Source organism: Eleginops maclovinus, chromosome 4 (assembly GCF_036324505.1).
Source record: "Eleginops maclovinus isolate JMC-PN-2008 ecotype Puerto Natales chromosome 4, JC_Emac_rtc_rv5, whole genome shotgun sequence".
NCBI lineage: Eukaryota > Metazoa > Chordata > Actinopteri > Perciformes > Eleginopidae > Eleginops > Eleginops maclovinus.
Window position 1 is genome coordinate 19,206,400 of NC_086352.1, and position 19,840 is coordinate 19,226,239.

The 19,840-nt window shown below is 39.0% G+C and overlaps 1 protein-coding gene across 1 annotated transcript; it reads left to right on the top strand.

Moving 5' to 3' along the window:
• Positions 1-4,640: 4,640 nt before the first annotated feature.
• slc17a6b (solute carrier family 17 member 6b) lies at positions 4,641-19,127 on the top strand. Its single transcript, XM_063881227.1, has 12 exons — positions 4,641-5,185; positions 6,528-6,783; positions 7,669-7,787; positions 10,668-10,782; positions 12,031-12,118; positions 12,212-12,298; positions 12,699-12,841; positions 13,027-13,176; positions 13,884-14,016; positions 14,467-14,577; positions 15,691-15,818; positions 16,357-19,127. Exons 1-12 carry the CDS (start codon positions 5,112-5,114, stop codon positions 16,696-16,698), a joined length of 1,746 nt encoding a protein of 581 aa, XP_063737297.1. The 5' UTR covers positions 4,641-5,111; the 3' UTR covers positions 16,699-19,127.
• Positions 19,128-19,840: the final 713 nt, after the last annotated feature.

The following is a 19,840-nucleotide window of genomic DNA, read 5'->3' on the forward strand; positions in this document are numbered from 1 at the left end:
TAATGCGTGAAAGCAACAGCTGGCGTTTGTGTGGTTTCACTTCGGATGGTCTGTGATACCTCTACAGTTACTTAACTTTTCCCTGTTACGTGCTTTGTCATGAAAAGCCCTCTTAAGAACATGGGTTGCTACCTGTAAGTGTTTTACAGCTTCGTTTGCGATAGTATAGTATTATAGTCCTACTTTCCAAAGAGTCGTGGTCCCGTGCAGTGGCGGCTGGTGAAAAAAAATCTTGGTGGGGCTAGTGTGCCAACAGATTTCCCTGCCTAATCTAGTATAAGCATTCAAATGAACAGTCGGAAAATGACTACAGTTCCACAATAATAATTTAATTCCACAGTTTCCAGCTTCACAGAAAAAGTAACAATTTACAGCTATATTAGACTTTATGCTATCAAATACTATACAATACAATCAAGGGATAAATGAACAACAAGGGTAGCCTATGATTTCAGCTGAATCTATACAAATCAACAGTGAGTGAGTGAATGAGTGAGTGTGGGTTGAGAAGAGAGAATGAAACAGAACTTTCCTATTAAAATGTAACATATACAAAGAATTTAGAACCAAGTTATTTTCAAAAATGTTTACATAAACAGATTATTTTAATACCCTCTCAAGGAAAAATGCATTTACTTGGAGAAAAAAGCATCAGTGCCATACAGTTGTCATTGCATGTCACAGCCTGAGAGAAACAACAAAGCATTCTCCACAACTATATTACAATTACATACTATAATATTATTACATATTACATCGCCATCATCTCTCTTCGTCGTCGCGCGTATTTTTTCCCCGTAGCGTAGGACAGAGTCTGGGAGTCGCACTACGAAAAAAAACTATCGCTGGCTCCTTATGTAGCTACAGCAATCCTAAACCTTCACGCATTTTACGTAGCAGTTGGGGCTAAATTTCCAGCGCCCCACCGGCGTTAAATTTGGCGACGTTGATAGGCCAATTATTCATAATTTCCCCCTAGCAACCATAACCGGATTGGCTGTTTAGCTGCCGGTCAGGGGCACTTTGCCGATCGCCCCATGAGAGAATGATACACTGTCTGTCAGTGGAAATTCACTGTTTAATGAGTGTTAGTTGGTGGAAATGTTGTTTAAATGATTTAAATTGCATGTAGGCACACACACTATTAAGTAAAACTGACATTGATTTAAAAAAAAATATGCAAAAAATATTTTTTCCCCTCAACAGCTGGTGGGGCAGAGCCCCAGCGCCCCCTATGGGCCAGCCGCCTCTGGGCCAGCCGCCTCTGGTCCCGTGGATTGTTTCTTAAGAATACCGTCTACAATTAGTAGTGTTATGCTGCCCAGCACTGTCAAACAAACTTTGTGTTGACACTTCCAACACTTAAAAAAAAAACATGTACTGGGTTTTAAATAATCATTACTTTAGAAACCGGATGTGACAGCAGTGTGGTTTTGGACTCTGAGGCCTCGCTGTTCTACTTGATAATGACCCCACAGTAACCTCTACCTGCTATTTAAATGATCTTAGTTGCGAAGCTGTTGATTTGTCAGTATCTCACTGACAGTAAGATGACTAGCTTGATTTCAATCTGTGAGAATATACTATGCACTTTGTATTGAGTCAAAATTAAACTTCAAAAATCTGATGCATCTGGGGCACAGGGGGCTGATTCATATAACATTGGTGTTTAATTCGGAAAAGATCCTTTTACTGCACGTCATCAACTCTCTTTCCTACCTTACCTGTCTCTGTACGGTCACCATGGACCAGAGCAAGTAAAGCCCTCAAAAACCTTTTTTTTTTTTTTGTAGATGGAGAAGGTGAAAGCAGGATTTTATTTACTTTGCATGAAGAGTATAGTAGCATCATCACACATTGAAGGAGCCTTGCATTGAACTGACTCTTTCTGCAGTAGTTTTTTTTACTGTGTTACATTGTGAAGCCCAATGTGGTTGTGTATTCTACACAAGAGGTTGCGTACACAAGCCAATAATACAGCAAAAGAAACTGAATGTTAGAAAGACTTCAATACAGAATTTAAGTTATGTTCTTTTCTGGACATTTGTAAGCTGGTCAAACATATATGTTGGGTTTACTAATACAGCAGGTGTGTTTAAAGTTAAAACGTAATGTGCAAGGCTGGAAGGCCCTTGTAGGAGCCATAATGCATCAGAGTTTATTTTATCTGCATAAGTTCATGTTAACCTGCAGTTCTGACATTTGAACAAAAGATAGAGCATCCATTGCAAAGTGTATAAATGTAATCACATGGTAATCAGAGTCAGGTGTGTGTGTAACGGAAAAGCAAACAGCTTTTCGCCGTGTCGTGTCATGTCGAGACAGTGCGGTGGAGTAAAGTCAGATGTGTGTAAAGTGTATGTACCAGAGACATTGTTCACTGAATGGAAACAAGCCGAGCATTGTCCATACCTTCACAATGGTAATTATGTTCAATGCTAAATAAATGCATCGAGAGATTCAAAGAGATATGCTGATTGGACATTGTTTTGTTGGACTGGAGCACGCGTCCGAAGAAGTTCTCCCGTTCGCATCCCTCAGTGCCTTATGATCATACTTAAAGAGCACTACAGCCCTGTTGAAGGAAAGATGATAACACAGTGAGTTTTGATCCTGTCTATCAACGTATCCCTGCAACATTCTTTTTGTTTGGCTTTATACAAGATTCTGACGATGATAAGGTCAGGGCACAAGTGGGGTGCTGACTGTCATCAGAGAAGATGAGACTCTCCAAATCCTTTCCCTCTGGACCCGGTGTCTACTGTCATCATTTCTGAGGGAGGTATTGTAATGTACAATCTACAGGACCTTCCTAGTTCACCTTTCCTCTGGTTGGGGCTGTCATATGGTTTACACTTGCAGGATCCTGAAGCCATTAAAAACTTGTTCAACTTAATTCAGAGTGATGTGTGAATTGAGAAAGAACACACATTGCTTTTGGATTATGAGCAACATCAGTGTTTTTTTTTTTTTTTAATAATAAAAATAAAAGGCATATAATTAAACTGTGTCACTACTTTGATTTATCATGTGTAACTGTAACTGGGATTTCTGCAGGAGAGTGGAACCAGTTTGTCATTAGTATAATGGATGTTTAAAGCATTTAAGTTTGTTGACTAACATTTACTTTTCAAGCCAAAACAACTACAAATTGTAAGTTGCAGAAAATGTCGAATTAGTTAGACCAACTTCAGTTATTTTTCGTTTGGCTTACACATGGTGTATTTCACCTTAACGTATTTAGTTGTCTTAAATATTGGCTGTATAGTCATTCTGAATAGTCCTGCTCAGTAAAGACTTAGTAACTCTGAAGTAAAAACATGATCAAGTATTCTTCTATAGTTTGGTTTTTTGTTACCTAAATTCAAGTTTAAGTTTTATACACCAAATAATACATTTGTTAGTACAACATTCAACCGCTAGTCACTTCAATTAAGTGAAACTAAAATCTCGACTTGGTTTTTCTTTGTTGTTTTGAGGTAATCGGTTTGCATGGTTTTTTTTATAGGTTAAGTTAACTATGAATTGCCTGTGTCCTGAAAAGAAAATGTCTCCATCTTCACTGTACAATCAAATCTCAGTATTTAATCATTTTAGTAAAATTGCATCCATGCTTTCAGAGCATTTGTAATGTACAAGTGAAAAATCTTCTGTAAAAGTGTTTAGATTTAAGTGGTGAGCGCAGATGAATGAAACACCCCTCTAAAGTCATAGATGCTTTATTCTGCAAAGCAACATAGGAGGAGCAAAAAAGGGAAAAAAAACATAGATTTTGGTGAAGGGGGACTAAAAGAAAAATGTAAAACATGATTTAGCAAAATACTTGAAAAGGCAAATATTCAGTGTGGCGTGTGACCACCAGATGGTGCCCAACACCAACAAATGAAAAAGAGACGCTGATCACTTTTCTCCTTTCTTTTTCTCCACCACCTAAATAGCACCTAAAATCTATTGTATATCAAAAAGCAAATCATGGTGTTGATTATTTTTACTGCTATAATTTATTTTAATATTGTCATTACCATTATTGTTGGCGTTGGTAGACTTTTACCATTCAGCTAACATTGGGAGTGCAGAAGAATTATCATATGACATATCCCTAAAATCTCATAAAATATGAATATGTATAAGAAATGGTTCCGAAATATTATGCATGCTTCTGTGGAAGGATGTGGTTGTCGGGGGGGGGGGGGGGGGGGGGGGGTGAAAAATAGGCTTGAATTATTGATAGATTCCTACGTTGAGCAGAGGATCTTGTTGGGGGGTGGGTATCCACTCCTACTCATTTGGTTTCCATAGCACCGCCCTCGTGAGAGCTGCAGCTTTCGTATATCAGGTTAACTGTACTTGTTTTTGAATACGTTTTATTCTTAAAAGCCGAATAATAAAATAAAATCGAAATATCTAAAGGCCTTTAATATATCTCAATCATCTAAGGTGCTACATAAAGCTAAATCAAAATGAACTATAAAACATGTCTTCTCTCTTTCCTTCATTGGTGTATTTAATAACTAATAGTTAGTGATATTCATGCATTAGCACGTAATATTGTGTCTTTGGCCTGCATGTGTGCTGAGCAGCTGGCCAGATGTTGCACGCGGAGCTGTTGTCGCTGAGCTCGACGTCAGATGAACCTGCTCGCACCACAGGAGCCACGATACTGCCTCACTCCCTCTTTGATTTATTGAAGCTACTCAAAACACCCACTTCTGCTGTCTTTGAACCTTTTATTTTTCTACGCATTCTCTCTCTCTCTCTTTTTTTCTAATTCCGGACAAATCCATAACCAATCTACGACGCCGACTATTAATTTCACTCATTTTTTCCTCGCGATGGCACTTGGCGCGGCTACTGTACGCCAGGCAGGAGAGGACCTGGTGGTGGAGGAAGGCGCACGGTTCGTTTAATTCTTCCAGTTTTTTCGCATTTACGGTTTCGTTGCTAAAAAAATACTTGTCTTTTTGGATCGTCGCCTCCCTGGACTCACGTTCATCACAACTTCGTTTGTTGTGTTCCCCGTAGCCGCTGCAGCCGGCCATCCTGCGCCGTAACATGAAGATAAATCAATAAAATAATATTTAAACAAAAAGGCCTACACACAGAAACTGAATATGGAGTCAGTAAAGATGAGAGCCACAGCGGGGGTGAAGGAATTTGCAGGGAAGACCCTGGGTCATATGCACAGGTAAGGGCGGGCATTTTTTCATGTCAGTGGGCGCCTTTCATTTTCCTTGCGTTTAAGTGCAACATTGTTTGCATGCTTGATTTCAGCCAAACACGAGTCAAGGTGTTGTGTAGATCTGCAGGTCACCTAAAACTGTTTTACAACTGATAGGGATGTCTAGTCACGCCTCTACAAGTGAGAACAAAATTATGCAACCAAATGTGTGTGTCTGCGCGCGTACGTCTGTGCGCGTTCGTGTGCATGTGAATAGTGATGGCAGGGGGTTTGGGTGAACATAAGATGGCACAGCGTAGATAATTGCGTGCACGCAGTTAGTGTGCACTGTTGCAGGGCCTTTATCTCATTAACAACACAAACAGGACGTGCAAACAACACATCAAGTCGTGCATTTCATATCATCTTTATAATGGCAAACCTTTTTCCTATTAATATTCAAACCCATCACATTTAATCGACAGGATTTATCTGGTGTTTCTAGTTGTTGCATCTGCACTATATATAGATTATTCCCTTGTGTCCTTCAAGCATATCAGGGGCCTCCCTATGTGCTATATTATATTCCGTATACAGTCTGGAGCAGGCCATCATTTATTTATCAGTTTTCACTGGTTTGGATTCAATGATCCTTCAGAAAAGAAGCATTTCTTATACACGTATTTTCATTAGACCCCTTTGCACTGCAATTGATAGATGCATTGCAATTTGTAGACATTTTATTCGATTATGTTTTTCCTAGCTGATTGGCACTCTTTATTTTTTGTATCATTTAGCATAGTCAATGTTGCCTACCGTGAGGCTATAAAAAAGACTGTCGTATATTCAAAAAGGGGGACTTAGAGGGATGCCCACAGTCTGCCGACTGGGACTGCTGCTCGGTCCGGTGAATGCTGATGAGTGAAAGTGAGAGGCTGCTGCAATGCGGTACAGTCAGGGACATGTTCGCCTGGTTTCAGCTACAGGCGAAGTTTGTTCGTTTTTTCCCTGTATTTAGGTAGAAGGGCATATTTTCTTTGAAGTCGTTGATAAGGTTTTTTGAGTCATCTGCCCTGAACCTTACATATGCTCCTCGTGAAATACTGGAGGCCTCTTCACAAGTACGAATTATTTAATATGATGAATGGAAAAACTGCCTCCTGCCTTTTCTTGACTGACTACAATAATAAATCACAGATAGACACCACCCAACACCGAGTCCATAATGACATTTTTATACAAAAATGGAAATAAAAAAGGGCCTTCTTAGAACAGAAAAATCGCTTTTATATGTTTGGGTTGCATCATCTCATGTGATGAAACTATCAGGAGACATCTTCTAGACTCTGTCCCCACATGGCTGTTGCAGGTTGATTGAGAGGAAACAGAAAACTGGGGAGGTGATCGAGCTGACGGAGGACGGACGGCCCCGTGAGGCCGCGGAGAAGAAACCCCCACTGTGTGACTGCAACTGCTTCGGTCTTCCCCGCCGGTACATCATCGCCATCATGAGCGGCCTGGGTTTCTGCATCTCCTTCGGTATCCGGTGTAACCTGGGCGTGGCTATAGTGGGCATGGTCAACAACAGCACCATCCACCAGAACGGCAAGATCATCATCACAGAGGTGTGGCACAGAGGTGTGGCAGCCTGACGTTAAAGCAACGTAGACTGCATGCCTCAAAACACCTGACTCTTATTTTATCGAGAAAGAGAACAAAAAGATTTCCTCCACCCATGAGATACACAATATATAAGGCCTACTGTTTTATTATCAATGAAACCATGCACTTAAATGGTCTCCCAATAGCTGATGAGATGTTTCAATATATAAATGGATTTTGTGCTTAAAGATAAGCCTAAGATATATTTTTTAAAACATGTTTGGCATCTTTAAAATACCGTCACTGTGTCAAAGATGATATTATTTTATAACGTTTCACTCTTTGAGTAGGCCCAATATATGATTCAATTTTAAAAGAAAGAAATGAATACATGTATCCTGTTTGAAACCTCCCAATCTTCGATGCTAATAATTGACGTTATTTCTATTACAGATGTTTTTTGCAGCGTCTTTTTGCATAAATAGCAAACAAGTTAAGACTTATAGCGTACATCTTTATAAAACACATGTCCACATTGGTGAATTCACAACAGCCTATTGTGTATTACTTAACATAAATATTCAGGTGTATTGGATGTGTTGAAATGGCTGTCATTAACCAAATTATATCACTATACCCACATCCAACACACAGATATTTACAGTAGTTTCCCCCTCCTTCGTAGTCAAGTTCTTCATTGACAGTGCACAGATCAATGTCATCTGATCAAAATAAACCATTGCAGGCCTTTTCATAAACAGGCCTGGCTAAAGATCAATACATTCAAAGAATACATGTTTTTCGTTTGATCTTAAATGATAGCAAACAACCGTACAACAGAGACCATTTAACAATATCAACGTCAACGTTGCACAGTTTTCACTGGTTTTGTTTTTCTGTTATCTCAGAAAGCCAAGTTCAACTGGGATCCGGAGACAGTGGGTTTGATTCACGGATCCTTTTTCTGGGGCTACATCGTTACTCAAATCCCGGGAGGATACATATCCTCTAGGCTGGCAGCAAACAGGTAATCGCGGCACTCCCCATGAATTACCATAAATACAACACGGAGACAATCATTTGGCTGATTTGAATTTTGAATTCCTTTTTTACTACCATTTTTTTTAGCCAATTAAGACAAATGACTGAGGTGCCTCTTCCCTTTCTGACACTCAATCTTTATTTAAAAAACAAAAAAAACGAAAAAAAAACAAAAAACTTTTGAACTGAATGATGGCAGAAAATAAAAACGCAGCCAGGGCCAGGCAGAAAAAAATGGTACAGTCTTGCAAGAATTATGAATTGCATGAATAATTTTCAGTCTGTGTTTGATAAAGGCAGCAGACAGTCAGTTGCTCTGAAGTGATGCAGAGCTGCAGGGAGTGCGGGCTGTCAGGCTCTCTGCCACCTGTTAATGAGCTCCCTGGGGGGACCAGACCCGGTCCTGTCGCCAAAGGCTGTAATTCGCGTGCCAATGAGTCATCATTTTTGTTTTACCAACGCTAAATATTCATATTACGGTTCACGCTGAAACCATTTTCTCATTTAATTAATATTGGTAAAAGAAAACACACAAAGGAAAAAATGGTTCCGGCTATTTCCCGTTCGGACTAAACCTTTATAATGTAGTAAGGCAAACATAATAAAACAAATATCGCCAAATTATTATTATTTAAAAATGGCAGCCACATTAGCCAGTTATTATTAGCTGCCCTGTCTTCCCTTTAAATGCAGGCATATCACCCGTTTTTTACATGTTTATATCTCTGCACCCCAGTTGGCTGCTCCTCATGCTGTTGATTGACACGAGGATGTAGTCGAATCAATTGGTCTCGTGCCCAACAGTACTCTCAACCGGATTAGGGCTTGCCCCCCGCGTGCAGATGAGAGGGGCGGGAGAACGTGACAGAAATTGGAAATAGCTCCCTTTGCGCGACCTCACTTGCTCAGCTGCTCCCTCGCGACACCAAAGAATGGACAATAATAATCGTCCTTCCTAAAAAAAACATAATTTTATTTGCACTAAAGCTTTTTTTGTCTTTATTAACCACCACCTACGGGCTCAATTTTTCAGATAATAATTTGTAAAGTGATAACATACAAATGGTGTAAGAAGAAATTTGAAAAACGGTTGCTAGGCGACACATGCGTCTCCCATTATGTGCCCTGGACTCCCTAAAAACATTTTCCCGGATGGGCGTGGTTTTTCAGGACGAAGTATTGCTGACGCAAGCTCTGTGACCGTATCTGAAAAATAGAAAGCAGGTTGTCTAAGAGAAAAAGCATTGGCATGTTTTATTTCTAAAGCTTGAAAAATTAGCCACATAGGCATTTAGCTATACACGTATGATGCCTCGACATACGTTTATTTGATGCATGGCAATTAGGATAGCTGTAGAAAATAGGCCTAGTATTCCTGTTCCTGTGATTTGTAAATTTAGTCTAACAGTGTATGGACATTTTCTGCTTTCTTAGCCCCTTTTGGGCTGGGCATCTATTTATGCAAGATTTATATCAGAATACAGACCTCCATCTACAGAGTAGATTTTATTTTTGGACATCTAAATGTCAATGTATTTCAGCACAATGTAATTGTAGGCCCAATAAGAAAACAGAGGCCTGGACATCTCGCTTCAGGCTAACCAGGATTTTAAAAATGTTGTGGATTAAATACTGTACGCTATACAGTGTCAAACATGTAGGATAACCCATGTATGTTACCTCGGAATAAAGGTATCTATCTATAGGTTTAAAAAAATAAAATAATGTTCCCGATCTAAATTGTATCACAAGAAATACACAATGTAATGTCTGCTTTTGTTTGACCTTGATTGAAGTACAGTCTGATGTGTACTGTATAAGGGCTCTTTTGTGGTGATCTGACAAGGCCATTCTTGGCTTTGGTAAGACCTACGACAGTTATCTTTTATATTTCCCTTAGATAATCAGAAAAGGAATTCTTCATCTAATGTGATATTTCCATGCTTTGCTCTTTGTCTCCAAGGCACAGTGCTGAAATAAGATGCTTCATATAAAATGCTTTACTTTTTCTTTTTTCTTGTGAACCCCCTCCTGTTGACTTGGGCCCCTTGGAGCACTACAGGAAGCCAACAATCACAAACTTGGGTTTTAAGATGGACAGTGATTTTAAACTAGACCGGCAAATTGGTGCAATAGTGAAGTCCAGCTTTTTTTAAATCTTAGGCAGCTGGCAAAGGTGAAGCCCTTCCTTGCACATAAGCACTTTGAAACAGTAATCCACGCCTTTATTACATCTTGGCTGGATTACTGTAATGCACTTTATCTTGGAGTCAGCCAGTCCTCCCTCGCACGTCTCCAGTTAGTCCAAAATGCTGCCGCTTGCCTCCTAACTGGAACACGTAAAAGGGAGCACATTACTCCCATTTTAGCCTCCCTCCACTGGCTGCCTGTGCATATTAGAGTCCATTTTAAGATTCTTTTATTTGTTTTTAAATCTTTAAATGTTCTCGCCCCGTCTTACCTCTCTGAGCTGCTCCATCCTTACACTCCTGCCCTGGTGCCTCAGGTCAGCTGATCAGCTGCTCCTGGAGGTACCAAGGCCTAAACGGAAGCTCAGAGGGGATAGAGCCTTTTCCGCTGTCGGTCATAATCTGTGGAATGACCTCCCATTGCACATTAGACAAGCCCCTTCACTGCCCAGTTTTAAAACTTGTCTTAAAACCCATTTCTATTCCTTGGCTTTTAACCCAGCATGAGACTACGTTTTGATATTGTTTTTGATTTTTTATTGTTGTTTTTATATTGTTTTGTGTTTGTGCTACGTGTTTTTATCCATGTGCAGCGCTTTGTTTCAGCTGTGGCTGTTTTTAAAGGGCTTTATAAATAAAGTTGACGGATTACTTAAAATCTATTTGATAATTTTCAGGGTATTTGGTGCAGCCATTGTGCTTACCTCGATTCTCAACATGTTAATTCCCTCGGCTGCCCGAGTCCACTATGGGTGTGTCATCTTTGTCAGGATATTACAAGGGCTGGTGGAGGTAAGAGCAACATCTAAAGGTTTATTACTACATTTTAAACAACATCTTTCTTTCCTTTAATACAATCTGTAGATTCATTTACATGAATAAATAATTGTAAACACGTAAAGAAACAGCACATTTCTCACTATCATTATAATATGAAAGCTACTGTACATATGTGATCTTATCAAGATTATGCGCTAATACACGATACAAAGGGGCTTCCTGCCGATTTTACACTATGAGAAATCAAATGAAAGGCTGTAGCATGCACAGGACATTCATCCAGAGGAAATTTGAGACACACTGTATTGATCCAGTCCACAACAGAGTGTTTGTGGGATAGTCTAGCCTTCTGTCACACTTAGTATCCTCACAACACAACAGCAAAGTGCTGGTTTACAGATAAATGCAAAGGAAAATACTAAAAGGCAAAATGTCATTAATCCTCTGGCTTTGTAGTGAAAAATGAAACCCAAACATCTGCCTGGTGTGTAGTTAATGTTTGTAAAATGTGTTTATCATTGTGCAAAATGCTAAAAACTGACATTACATTTTTTTTGCAATTATGACAGACTGAATAAATGTATAGATGTGACAGATTTGATCAATTTTGTAAAGAACAATATGATCTAATATTGCATGCACTGCTCTCATAAGATTCTATTTTACGTCAGCACGTTTTGTTCAAATTAGTGGCTAATGAACATTTAATAGCTGTAGGCCTGCCTTGCTCCATGAACAGCTAATCAGATCCTCTTTGCTCATGGCATCCTAGCAATTTGTTCATGTTAATTACAAAGGTGAAATGTTAATTTTTGTCAGTTTTTATATCATACACCTGTTTGTTCATGTTCATATCTTAAAGGGAATTCCCTCATAGATGGTCCCTACACCCTAAACCCAAATCAAGCAATTCAAATATATTGAATGTTCAGCACTAAAATGTCATTATAGTGTCTGAAAATTATGTGTAAAGTGATTCCTATTCATGAAGGGAATTTAAAACCATTATTTACGGAAACACTACTGCCTATAATTTATTCATTGAACAAACCATTAGAATTATTTTAAACAAAAACCCAAATACCAAAATCGAGTTTTGACCACTGTCATTAAATACTGTAAATGTATTAGAAAACTGACTTTGTATATCAAGAGGGCTCAAAAATAATAAGGAAAACATAGAGTTTAGTCTGCTGCTATTTTTATTTTATGTTTCTTAACCGTATATTAACATAGACTGCTGCTGTGTGGTGTGTTTAGGGAGTGACCTACCCAGCCTGCCATGGCATCTGGAGTAAGTGGGCTCCTCCGCTGGAAAGGAGTCGTCTGGCCACCCTCTCATTCTGTGGTAAATAGTTATTTATCCACGTATCCTATTGGCAGTTTCGAAATTGTGTTAAATAAAAGTGTGACCAGACTCCATTGTCTTGCTGTCTGCCAGGCTCATATGCTGGTGCTGTGATAGCGATGCCTCTTGCTGGGATCCTGGTTCAGTACTCGGGCTGGTCCTCTGTGTTCTACGTCTATGGTAAGATTGATTGATGACAGGTGTGACATGTGTGTGTTTGTGTGTATCGTTGTATACGGACATATGTGTATATATAAAGTATTCATGTACTATGTGGAAAAATGTGTGGCTAGAGTGTTTGAGGCTTGAGAGTTTGACACTCAAACAGTCCAGTGAAAGTGAAATGGATGTATCCAGGCAGACTGTGTATTGATTTTCTCCCCCACAATGTTTTGGTGTGTCAATAAATAACCCCCCATGTTTCTCTCTGGACTGGATGCCGTTAGTTTTTGTGTCTCTCAGGCATATTGGAAAGATCAGACAGCCCAACATTTTCTGGGTGTGTCGCTGAGGTCAAAATTAACTGCAGTACTTTGTAATTGTATAAAGTTCTGACATGTTTTCTGTTTGGGACATGCAGGATGCTTCGGCATGTTCTGGTATATTTTCTGGGTCCTTGTGTCTTATGAGAGCCCTGCTGAACATCCTACTATCACGGATGAGGAACGCTGCTACATTGAGGAGAGCATTGGAGAGAGCGTCAAGCTAGCGGGTCCTGCTGAGGTAACAACCGAATACCAAGAATTTATTCCATCTAACACTATTTGTTTTCAACTATATGTGTGTATGAGAAGTACCAACGCAATACCAAGATAAAGTTTAAATACGTCACTTTTTTTTGTCAGATAGACACCCTTAATCATGTATATTTATTTACAAAATACAATCTTTGTTATGGTCTTTTCCAGAAATTCAAGACCCCCTGGAGGAAGTTCTTCACCTCCATGCCCGTCTATGCAATCATTGTGGCTAACTTCTGCAGGAGCTGGACCTTTTACCTGCTGCTGATCAGCCAGCCTGCATACTTTGAGGAAGTGTTTGGCTTTGAGATAAGCAAGGTGAGCTTACAACACAAGTCAATGGACAAATAACAATCATGGAGCAGGGTGGTACAGGATAGTTTCAAATCCATGTCAAAAATTACACAACACTAGTGCCAGACATTTCAGAGCTGAGCATGTGACACTTTGCTGTTGTAATGATTTATCTTCAAAAAATCAATGTCAGTACAATGGGGGCCTTGGGTCCGCTCTTATGTACAGATACATAACATACCAAGGCAGCATCACTTCACAAGAGATAGGCCTACAATCGTTAGAGGGACTGCTATCACACTGGTTGCCTTTAATAGAAAAATGAAAAATAAATAGCCATAAATTATAGTATTGACTCTTATGGATTAATAACAAAACCCAATGTTACTATAACAAATAGTGTAAATAGATGTTGTGCAACATGTCTGTTTAAAATTGCAAAATGATCTCTTAAAGTCCCCTAAAATGTGGTTTCATATCTTTATAGACTTTTTTATTTGGTCCAAATTCTGTGTGCGGCATTTATTCACTGTGCCCTCTATAATTCAGACACTTTAACAAAACATTTGTGTGTCCATGGCAACAATCCCAATTTGCAGCATCTTATAGAAGTAAAAAAAAACAGTCAGGTCCTTGTCAGTGATGACACTAAATGGTGAAACTTTTTTCCAGCGTATTTCTGCTATACCGTGCTGCAGCTGAACTGGTTTATTTCCTGCTTGTGGTTGTAGGTCGGCGCTCTGTCTGCCCTGCCACATTTGGTTATGACCATCATTGTGCCTCTCGGCGGCATGCTGGCTGACCACCTACGCAGCAAGAACATCTTGTCGACTACCAATGTCAGGAAAATAATGAACTGTGGAGGTGAGAAGTCTGAACCGAGGAAGAAATATCATTTTTCCACACCTCTCTCTGCACAGTACAGGGTGTTACTTTCATAGTGTTGGATCCATATTGCTCTTTCTTTTGGATGCTCTTCACTGCCAGAGAGATTATTGTTTTTATTTTTGTATCTGCTCAATACTTAGTTGACTCACTGATTGTGACTGTGTATTGATTTCTTATCTGTCACCTACGTAATTGTGTGCAGGCCATGCATCATGCTTAATTCAATTGGCTCTGTGATGACCAACAGCCTATGGGCTTTGTGTGTGTGTGTGTGTGTGTGTGTGTGTGTGTGTGTGTGTGTGTGTGTGTGTGTGTGTGTGTGTGTGTGTGTGTGTGTGTGTGTGTGTGTGTGTGTGTGTGTGTGTGTGTGTGTGTGTGTGTGTGTGTGTGTGTGTGTGCGTGTGCCCTGCTGTCTGTCTCTGTTAGGATTTGGCATGGAGGCCACATTGCTGCTGGTTGTTGGATATTCCCACAGCAAAGGGGTGGCCATCTCCTTCCTGGTGCTGGCAGTGGGATTCAGTGGATTTGCTATATCGGGTTAGTACAAAAAACACACTTTATGCTCAATTTCAGTCTTATGTAGGTACAGTAAATCAATACTGAAGTTATATCATGTCATCACTGTTGAGGATTCATTTGAATGGATCTCATGTATTGTTGCTTTGTATAGTATCCACAACAGGGCCTAAATTAGGACAAATAAGCCCCATTTGATATTTTGCCTCTCACCAAAAGAACTCTTGGTGTTATTGTACTGTTTGCTTTCATGCATTGTAAAGAAAGTGAACAAGGACATTCAGCTATTTAGCTTAATACATCCCTAATTCCTGTTTGTCTATTGGCTGAAACATCATATTTACCACACACATAATAGTACCCAGAGTATGTAAGATCTTCTCATCTATCTTTTGAGGTAAGGAAAAAAACAAGCATATTTCCCAAAATGTCTATTTCTTAATTTAGTTTAGCAGTTGATATCAGTGTGTACTTCCAGTCTAATTATTATGATTATAAATGATCAAATCTGTGTGTGATCTCTAGCATTAATATGTTGCTGTCATTTGAAAATATGATGTTGCAGAACCATGTTTGAGTGTTTTCTTTAAAATGTTATTTTCAACACCTAAATAACACTAGCACTGAGCCTAATCAATATAAGCAGACTATATAAGCAGACTTCCTCAAGAAATCAAGTTTCCCATATTGTTTGTAACATATTTGAACCGGTAAAATGAACCTTTGAGCTTTTTCAAGTCATTCATTCAACAAATATTTTCATGTTCATGCGCAGGTCTGTGACTCTGTGCAAAATCTGTTTCTTGCCTGTTGTTTCCTGAGCTTTTTTCTAGACTGTTTAATAATTCAGTGTTAGCTATCTCGGGGGACTTGCCAGCAGGCAGAGTGAGGCAGATCTCGAGGACACTTACTCATTCAGCCAGTCAGAGTGGGGGAGGAGGAGGATGTGTGGCAAGTTGCTGCCTATTTCTGCAACAAGATGTTCACCATTTGTTCTGCTTTTATAACTTTATACAAACTGTCAAAGGCTTAAACTCAATTTGCCCTTTAAATGTGTTTGTCTGGCCTCGTCACATTTGAAAAAAAAGATCAAATGTACATCAATTCTAATTTAGCGTTATTTTGCACCATCAGGCTTTAATGTCAATCACCTGGACATCGCGCCACGCTACGCCAGTATCTTAATGGGCATCTCTAATGGTGTGGGCACCCTGTCTGGGATGGTGTGCCCTTTGATCGTTGGTACTATGACAAAGAACAAGGTAAGGGCTTCTTCATTCAGAAGCACTACATGGCAGTGATAAAGATCCTCTCATTCTATTTGTACCACCTTAATTCACCCTTTTTTTTAACATTATAAGCAGTATATACAGTAAATATTCAATAAATGGTTCACACACTGTTACTGTATATTCTCTATCTCATAATACACCCTGTTCAGAGAATTCTATAGCTCCAATTCAAAGCTGACAGAAGGGCGGGTCTCTGAAAAATGTGTCAACTACTTTAGCACCATGGATAGCGCCTGGGTTTTATCAATACACAGTTAGCCAGCTCATAGTTGATAGCCATGGTCGGGGCTATAGATTTTAACTCGCAGAGACTTCAGTCAGATGAAGGCCCAATGAATCAGGCAGACTCGACTAACATATTGCTGCTCCTGGGGGACTGTATTCAAACAAAATGCATTGCGCTAAGAAGGAAAATAGCATCCTGCTTCAAATTAACTACATATACGTTATCATGTGACTTTCCTTGAACATATTCAAAACCTACATATTGTTTCCCTTTTCTCTTCAGACTCGAGAGGAGTGGCAGTCTGTGTTCCTGATCGCCTCCATGGTGCACTATGGGGGAGTGATCTTCTATGGGCTCTTTGCGTCGGGAGAAAAACAGCCGTGGGCCGACCCAGAACTCACCAGCGAGGAGAAGTGTGGCTTCATAGACGAGGATGAGCTGGCAGAAGAGACGGGCGACATCACTCAGGGTTACGGTGCCTTTGGTGGTCCGCCTAAGTCGTACGGTGCCACCACGCAAGTGAACGGAGGCTGGGCTTCAGGCTGGGAGAAGACGGAGGAGTACGTCCAGGAAGAAGCACAGGCAGGAGGCTACGGATACAGGCAGGATGAGGGATACTCCTAGACCAAACATAGATCCACTCACACATGAGTAGACTTATTTTCCTGAGTGTGCATCAGTTTAGTCATCAAAAAATATCAACAAATGAAAAAAAAAATACAATCCATTGTTGTATTGTTTGCACAAATTCAAAAAAGATAAATAGGTATCAATTTACTGTAAAAATAATTAAAATGTGTAAAAGATTCAAATGATATTCGATTAATAGCGATGTAACACATATCAAATTGGCAGTCTGTAAACGTATTATTATGCATATTGATAAAAGGTATATCTATTTGGAGTGCAATCTTGTGTAAGTGTGAACAATTTTCTCCCATCTGCCGAGGCTTCCTGTCCACATTGAAGACTGTAGGGACACATAGAAGCTGCTCATCAGAACCAAACCCTTATCTATCAAATTACGAGTAACAATACAACGTCCTACAAGCCAGCCATTACAGTGTATAGATGTGTCACTGCACAGCGTCGTAAGAGAAACTAGACACTCTGTTGATATAGATTGTACTGTATCTCTCCTGAATGCACTCAGAGTAGTGTGTCCTTTTTTATGCACAATATGATGATTTTTGTTTCTTATCACCGGCTTCTGTGTATGTAAATGTCCTTAACATGTAAGTGAACTAGTGTTGAGATTTGAGTGGCACATCATGATGACCATTTGGTTACACTTGCATATAAGGTAAACGACAAAAATGTCTGTCCAATGTTTGCTACATGTGATCCATTTTGTACCTCAGCTGTTTAGCATTTGATTTCAGCAACTTCAACCCGACACGTCCCAGCAGTGTAGTGCAGGAGTAAAGCTAACCTCATAACTATAGAAAAGTCTAGTTGTACCAATGCTAAAAGCAATGTCCTGCATCAAATATGAGAGAGATAATTAGAAGATAGAACATATTTATAAGAGGTTTTAGAATAAATTTAGAGATTTATAGTCATACAGAACCTTAATGAAGGGTTTGTGCAATGCAATGATTTTGTGAAAGTACAGAAAAGCCAAAATCAGAATGAGAGTCTAACTATATGAAAGGAGCAAACCCTTATAATGTAAATGAGAATAACAAACATATATTATTTAAATAAATGTGAAAGATATGATAAAATGAATAAGAGATGTGAAAAGTTTCAGTGTCTTTAAAACTAAAGGGAAACTAGTTTAAAATGTTAAATGACATACAAGTTGAGGTGAACAATCCTAAAAAAAGTATTTGAATGTTTATATAAAGCTATAATTTGGACAAACTGCCATATTTCATTTCCATTACAGCATGGCTATGAGTTGAGACATTTTATGATGTATAATGTAACGATGTTTCTTCATGGTAGTGTGGTGATGAAAAGTGTTTTAGGCTCCTGGAAGGGAAGAACAAGGTGACACACAATCTGTTTCTCATTCTGCACTTACACTGACCAGGTCTGAAGGGGGCCAACTTAGTTTGTTTTAACACTTGTCTGTGGGGACCATAATTCAGCACTTCACGATGTAGATGTGTGTGGATGTGTATTTATGCATGGGACTACGTGAAATGTGTAGTTTTGTCTTTTTAAAGTTTTTTTATCTTTCTTTCAAACTTATTTGTCTTTGTCTCAGAAACTGTTACTGATGCTTCAATTTCTTTGCACAATCAACCAAAGGGGAATAGCAGAGCTTGGTTTTAGCTGGAAGTCAAATATTTTTTTTAAGGGAGTACAGACCATCAGCGTTGAGGTTTCAGCGTTTGGACCATAAGTGTGCAGGTGGCACCAAAACATTACTCAGTGTACAAAGCAATAAATCCATAGTAACAGTTCTGGTCAAAACATCATGAACAGTCATTATGTAATAGTTTTTTATGCATTTGTTTGAGTCGTGTTTTTTGTGATAACAAATGTAGAAAATAACACTTGTAAAGGAAAAAACTGAAATATATGTAAAAAATATAGAAATAGAGTCCAACACAAACGTCTTTGAAATCAAGGAAGTGCAAAGAGTTTGTGACAGGGCTGCTCACCAGATGAGAATGATAAAAAGAGCTCTGTCTGAGAGGCGGACGCTCTTCTTCATGTTCATGTTTTTGTTTTTGTTTTGGTGTGGTCCATTGTGTGCTGTAGTTTCCTCTCCCTGTCTCTACCCTCAATTTTAAGTTTGATGAATGTTCTCCAATTAGTGGCTGGACCCCCCTACTTAACCACACGTACCTCCAACCTGAGTTCATTGTCAGAATATTCATCTACATTAAAGATGAAACCTAAACAGGTGATTCTACATTTTCAAAGAGGAAAAATGTGCAACCTGAAGTAGTAAAAAGTTTCCTGTTTTGTGCCTCTGAAGTTAAAGTGTGATTCTATGGCTTCCGTTGCTGTGTAAATTGAGAGGTTTGTTGGTGTCGAAATGAAATACTCTATATCCTTTTTTGATAAAAAAGCAAACTAATCTGTGTGTCCTGAGTATTTGTGTTGATGCCAAAGACAAACAAGTGAAGTAAAATGATTTGTTCAATGTTCACTCTCTTTTAGCTCTGTGTTTGGTCTCTTTCTAATTCTTAAAGGGAATACAGTATATCTTTTGAGTTGCTAAATGTTACACTACTGATCACCGTCATTGGACACAAAAGCTACAGTCGTAGCATGAGGGAGGGCAAAAAGATGCTTGAAACATTTATTTGTGTTCTGTTTTGTGTCTTTTGACTTGACAAGAATAATACTTAATTCACCAGTACACACTCACCACAAAGAAAATGTAATGTAACAGAGATGGTAACACTGTGAGACATCTATTTTCAAACTGAATGAAATGTATTGACAGTTGCCGAACACAGTTCAAATACTGCAGTTTGAAACTTACAGTTTCATCCTTGTCTTTCCAAAATATTATCATTTTATCCAATCAGACATTGATGTAAAATCATCAAAATTAGAAATGTGTCCATAATGGCCAGTAAGGGTTTTGTGAGGTCACAGTGACCTTAACCTTTGACCTTTCTTGAGCAAATTCAAATCAGTTCATCCTTTATTCCATTTGGAAACTAGTGTCAAAACATTTCTGCAGCCTTCCTGATAAATCATATTTACAAGAAAAAACATATTTACATTACTCTACTAAACAGTTTTCATCGCTCAATAATCTCAATCATAAAAACATAAATTATGTCAAAGTAATGAA

Coding starts and splice junctions, on each gene's coding strand:
- slc17a6b (XM_063881227.1), top strand. CDS start 5,112: ATGGAGTCAGTAAAGATGAGAGCCACAGCGGGGGTGAAGGAATTTGCA. Junction 5,186..6,527: donor ACCCTGGGTCATATGCACAG/GTAAGGGCGGGC, acceptor TGGCTGTTGCAG/GTTGATTGAGAGGAAACAGA. Junction 12,842..13,026: donor AGCTAGCGGGTCCTGCTGAG/GTAACAACCGAA, acceptor GGTCTTTTCCAG/AAATTCAAGACCCCCTGGAG.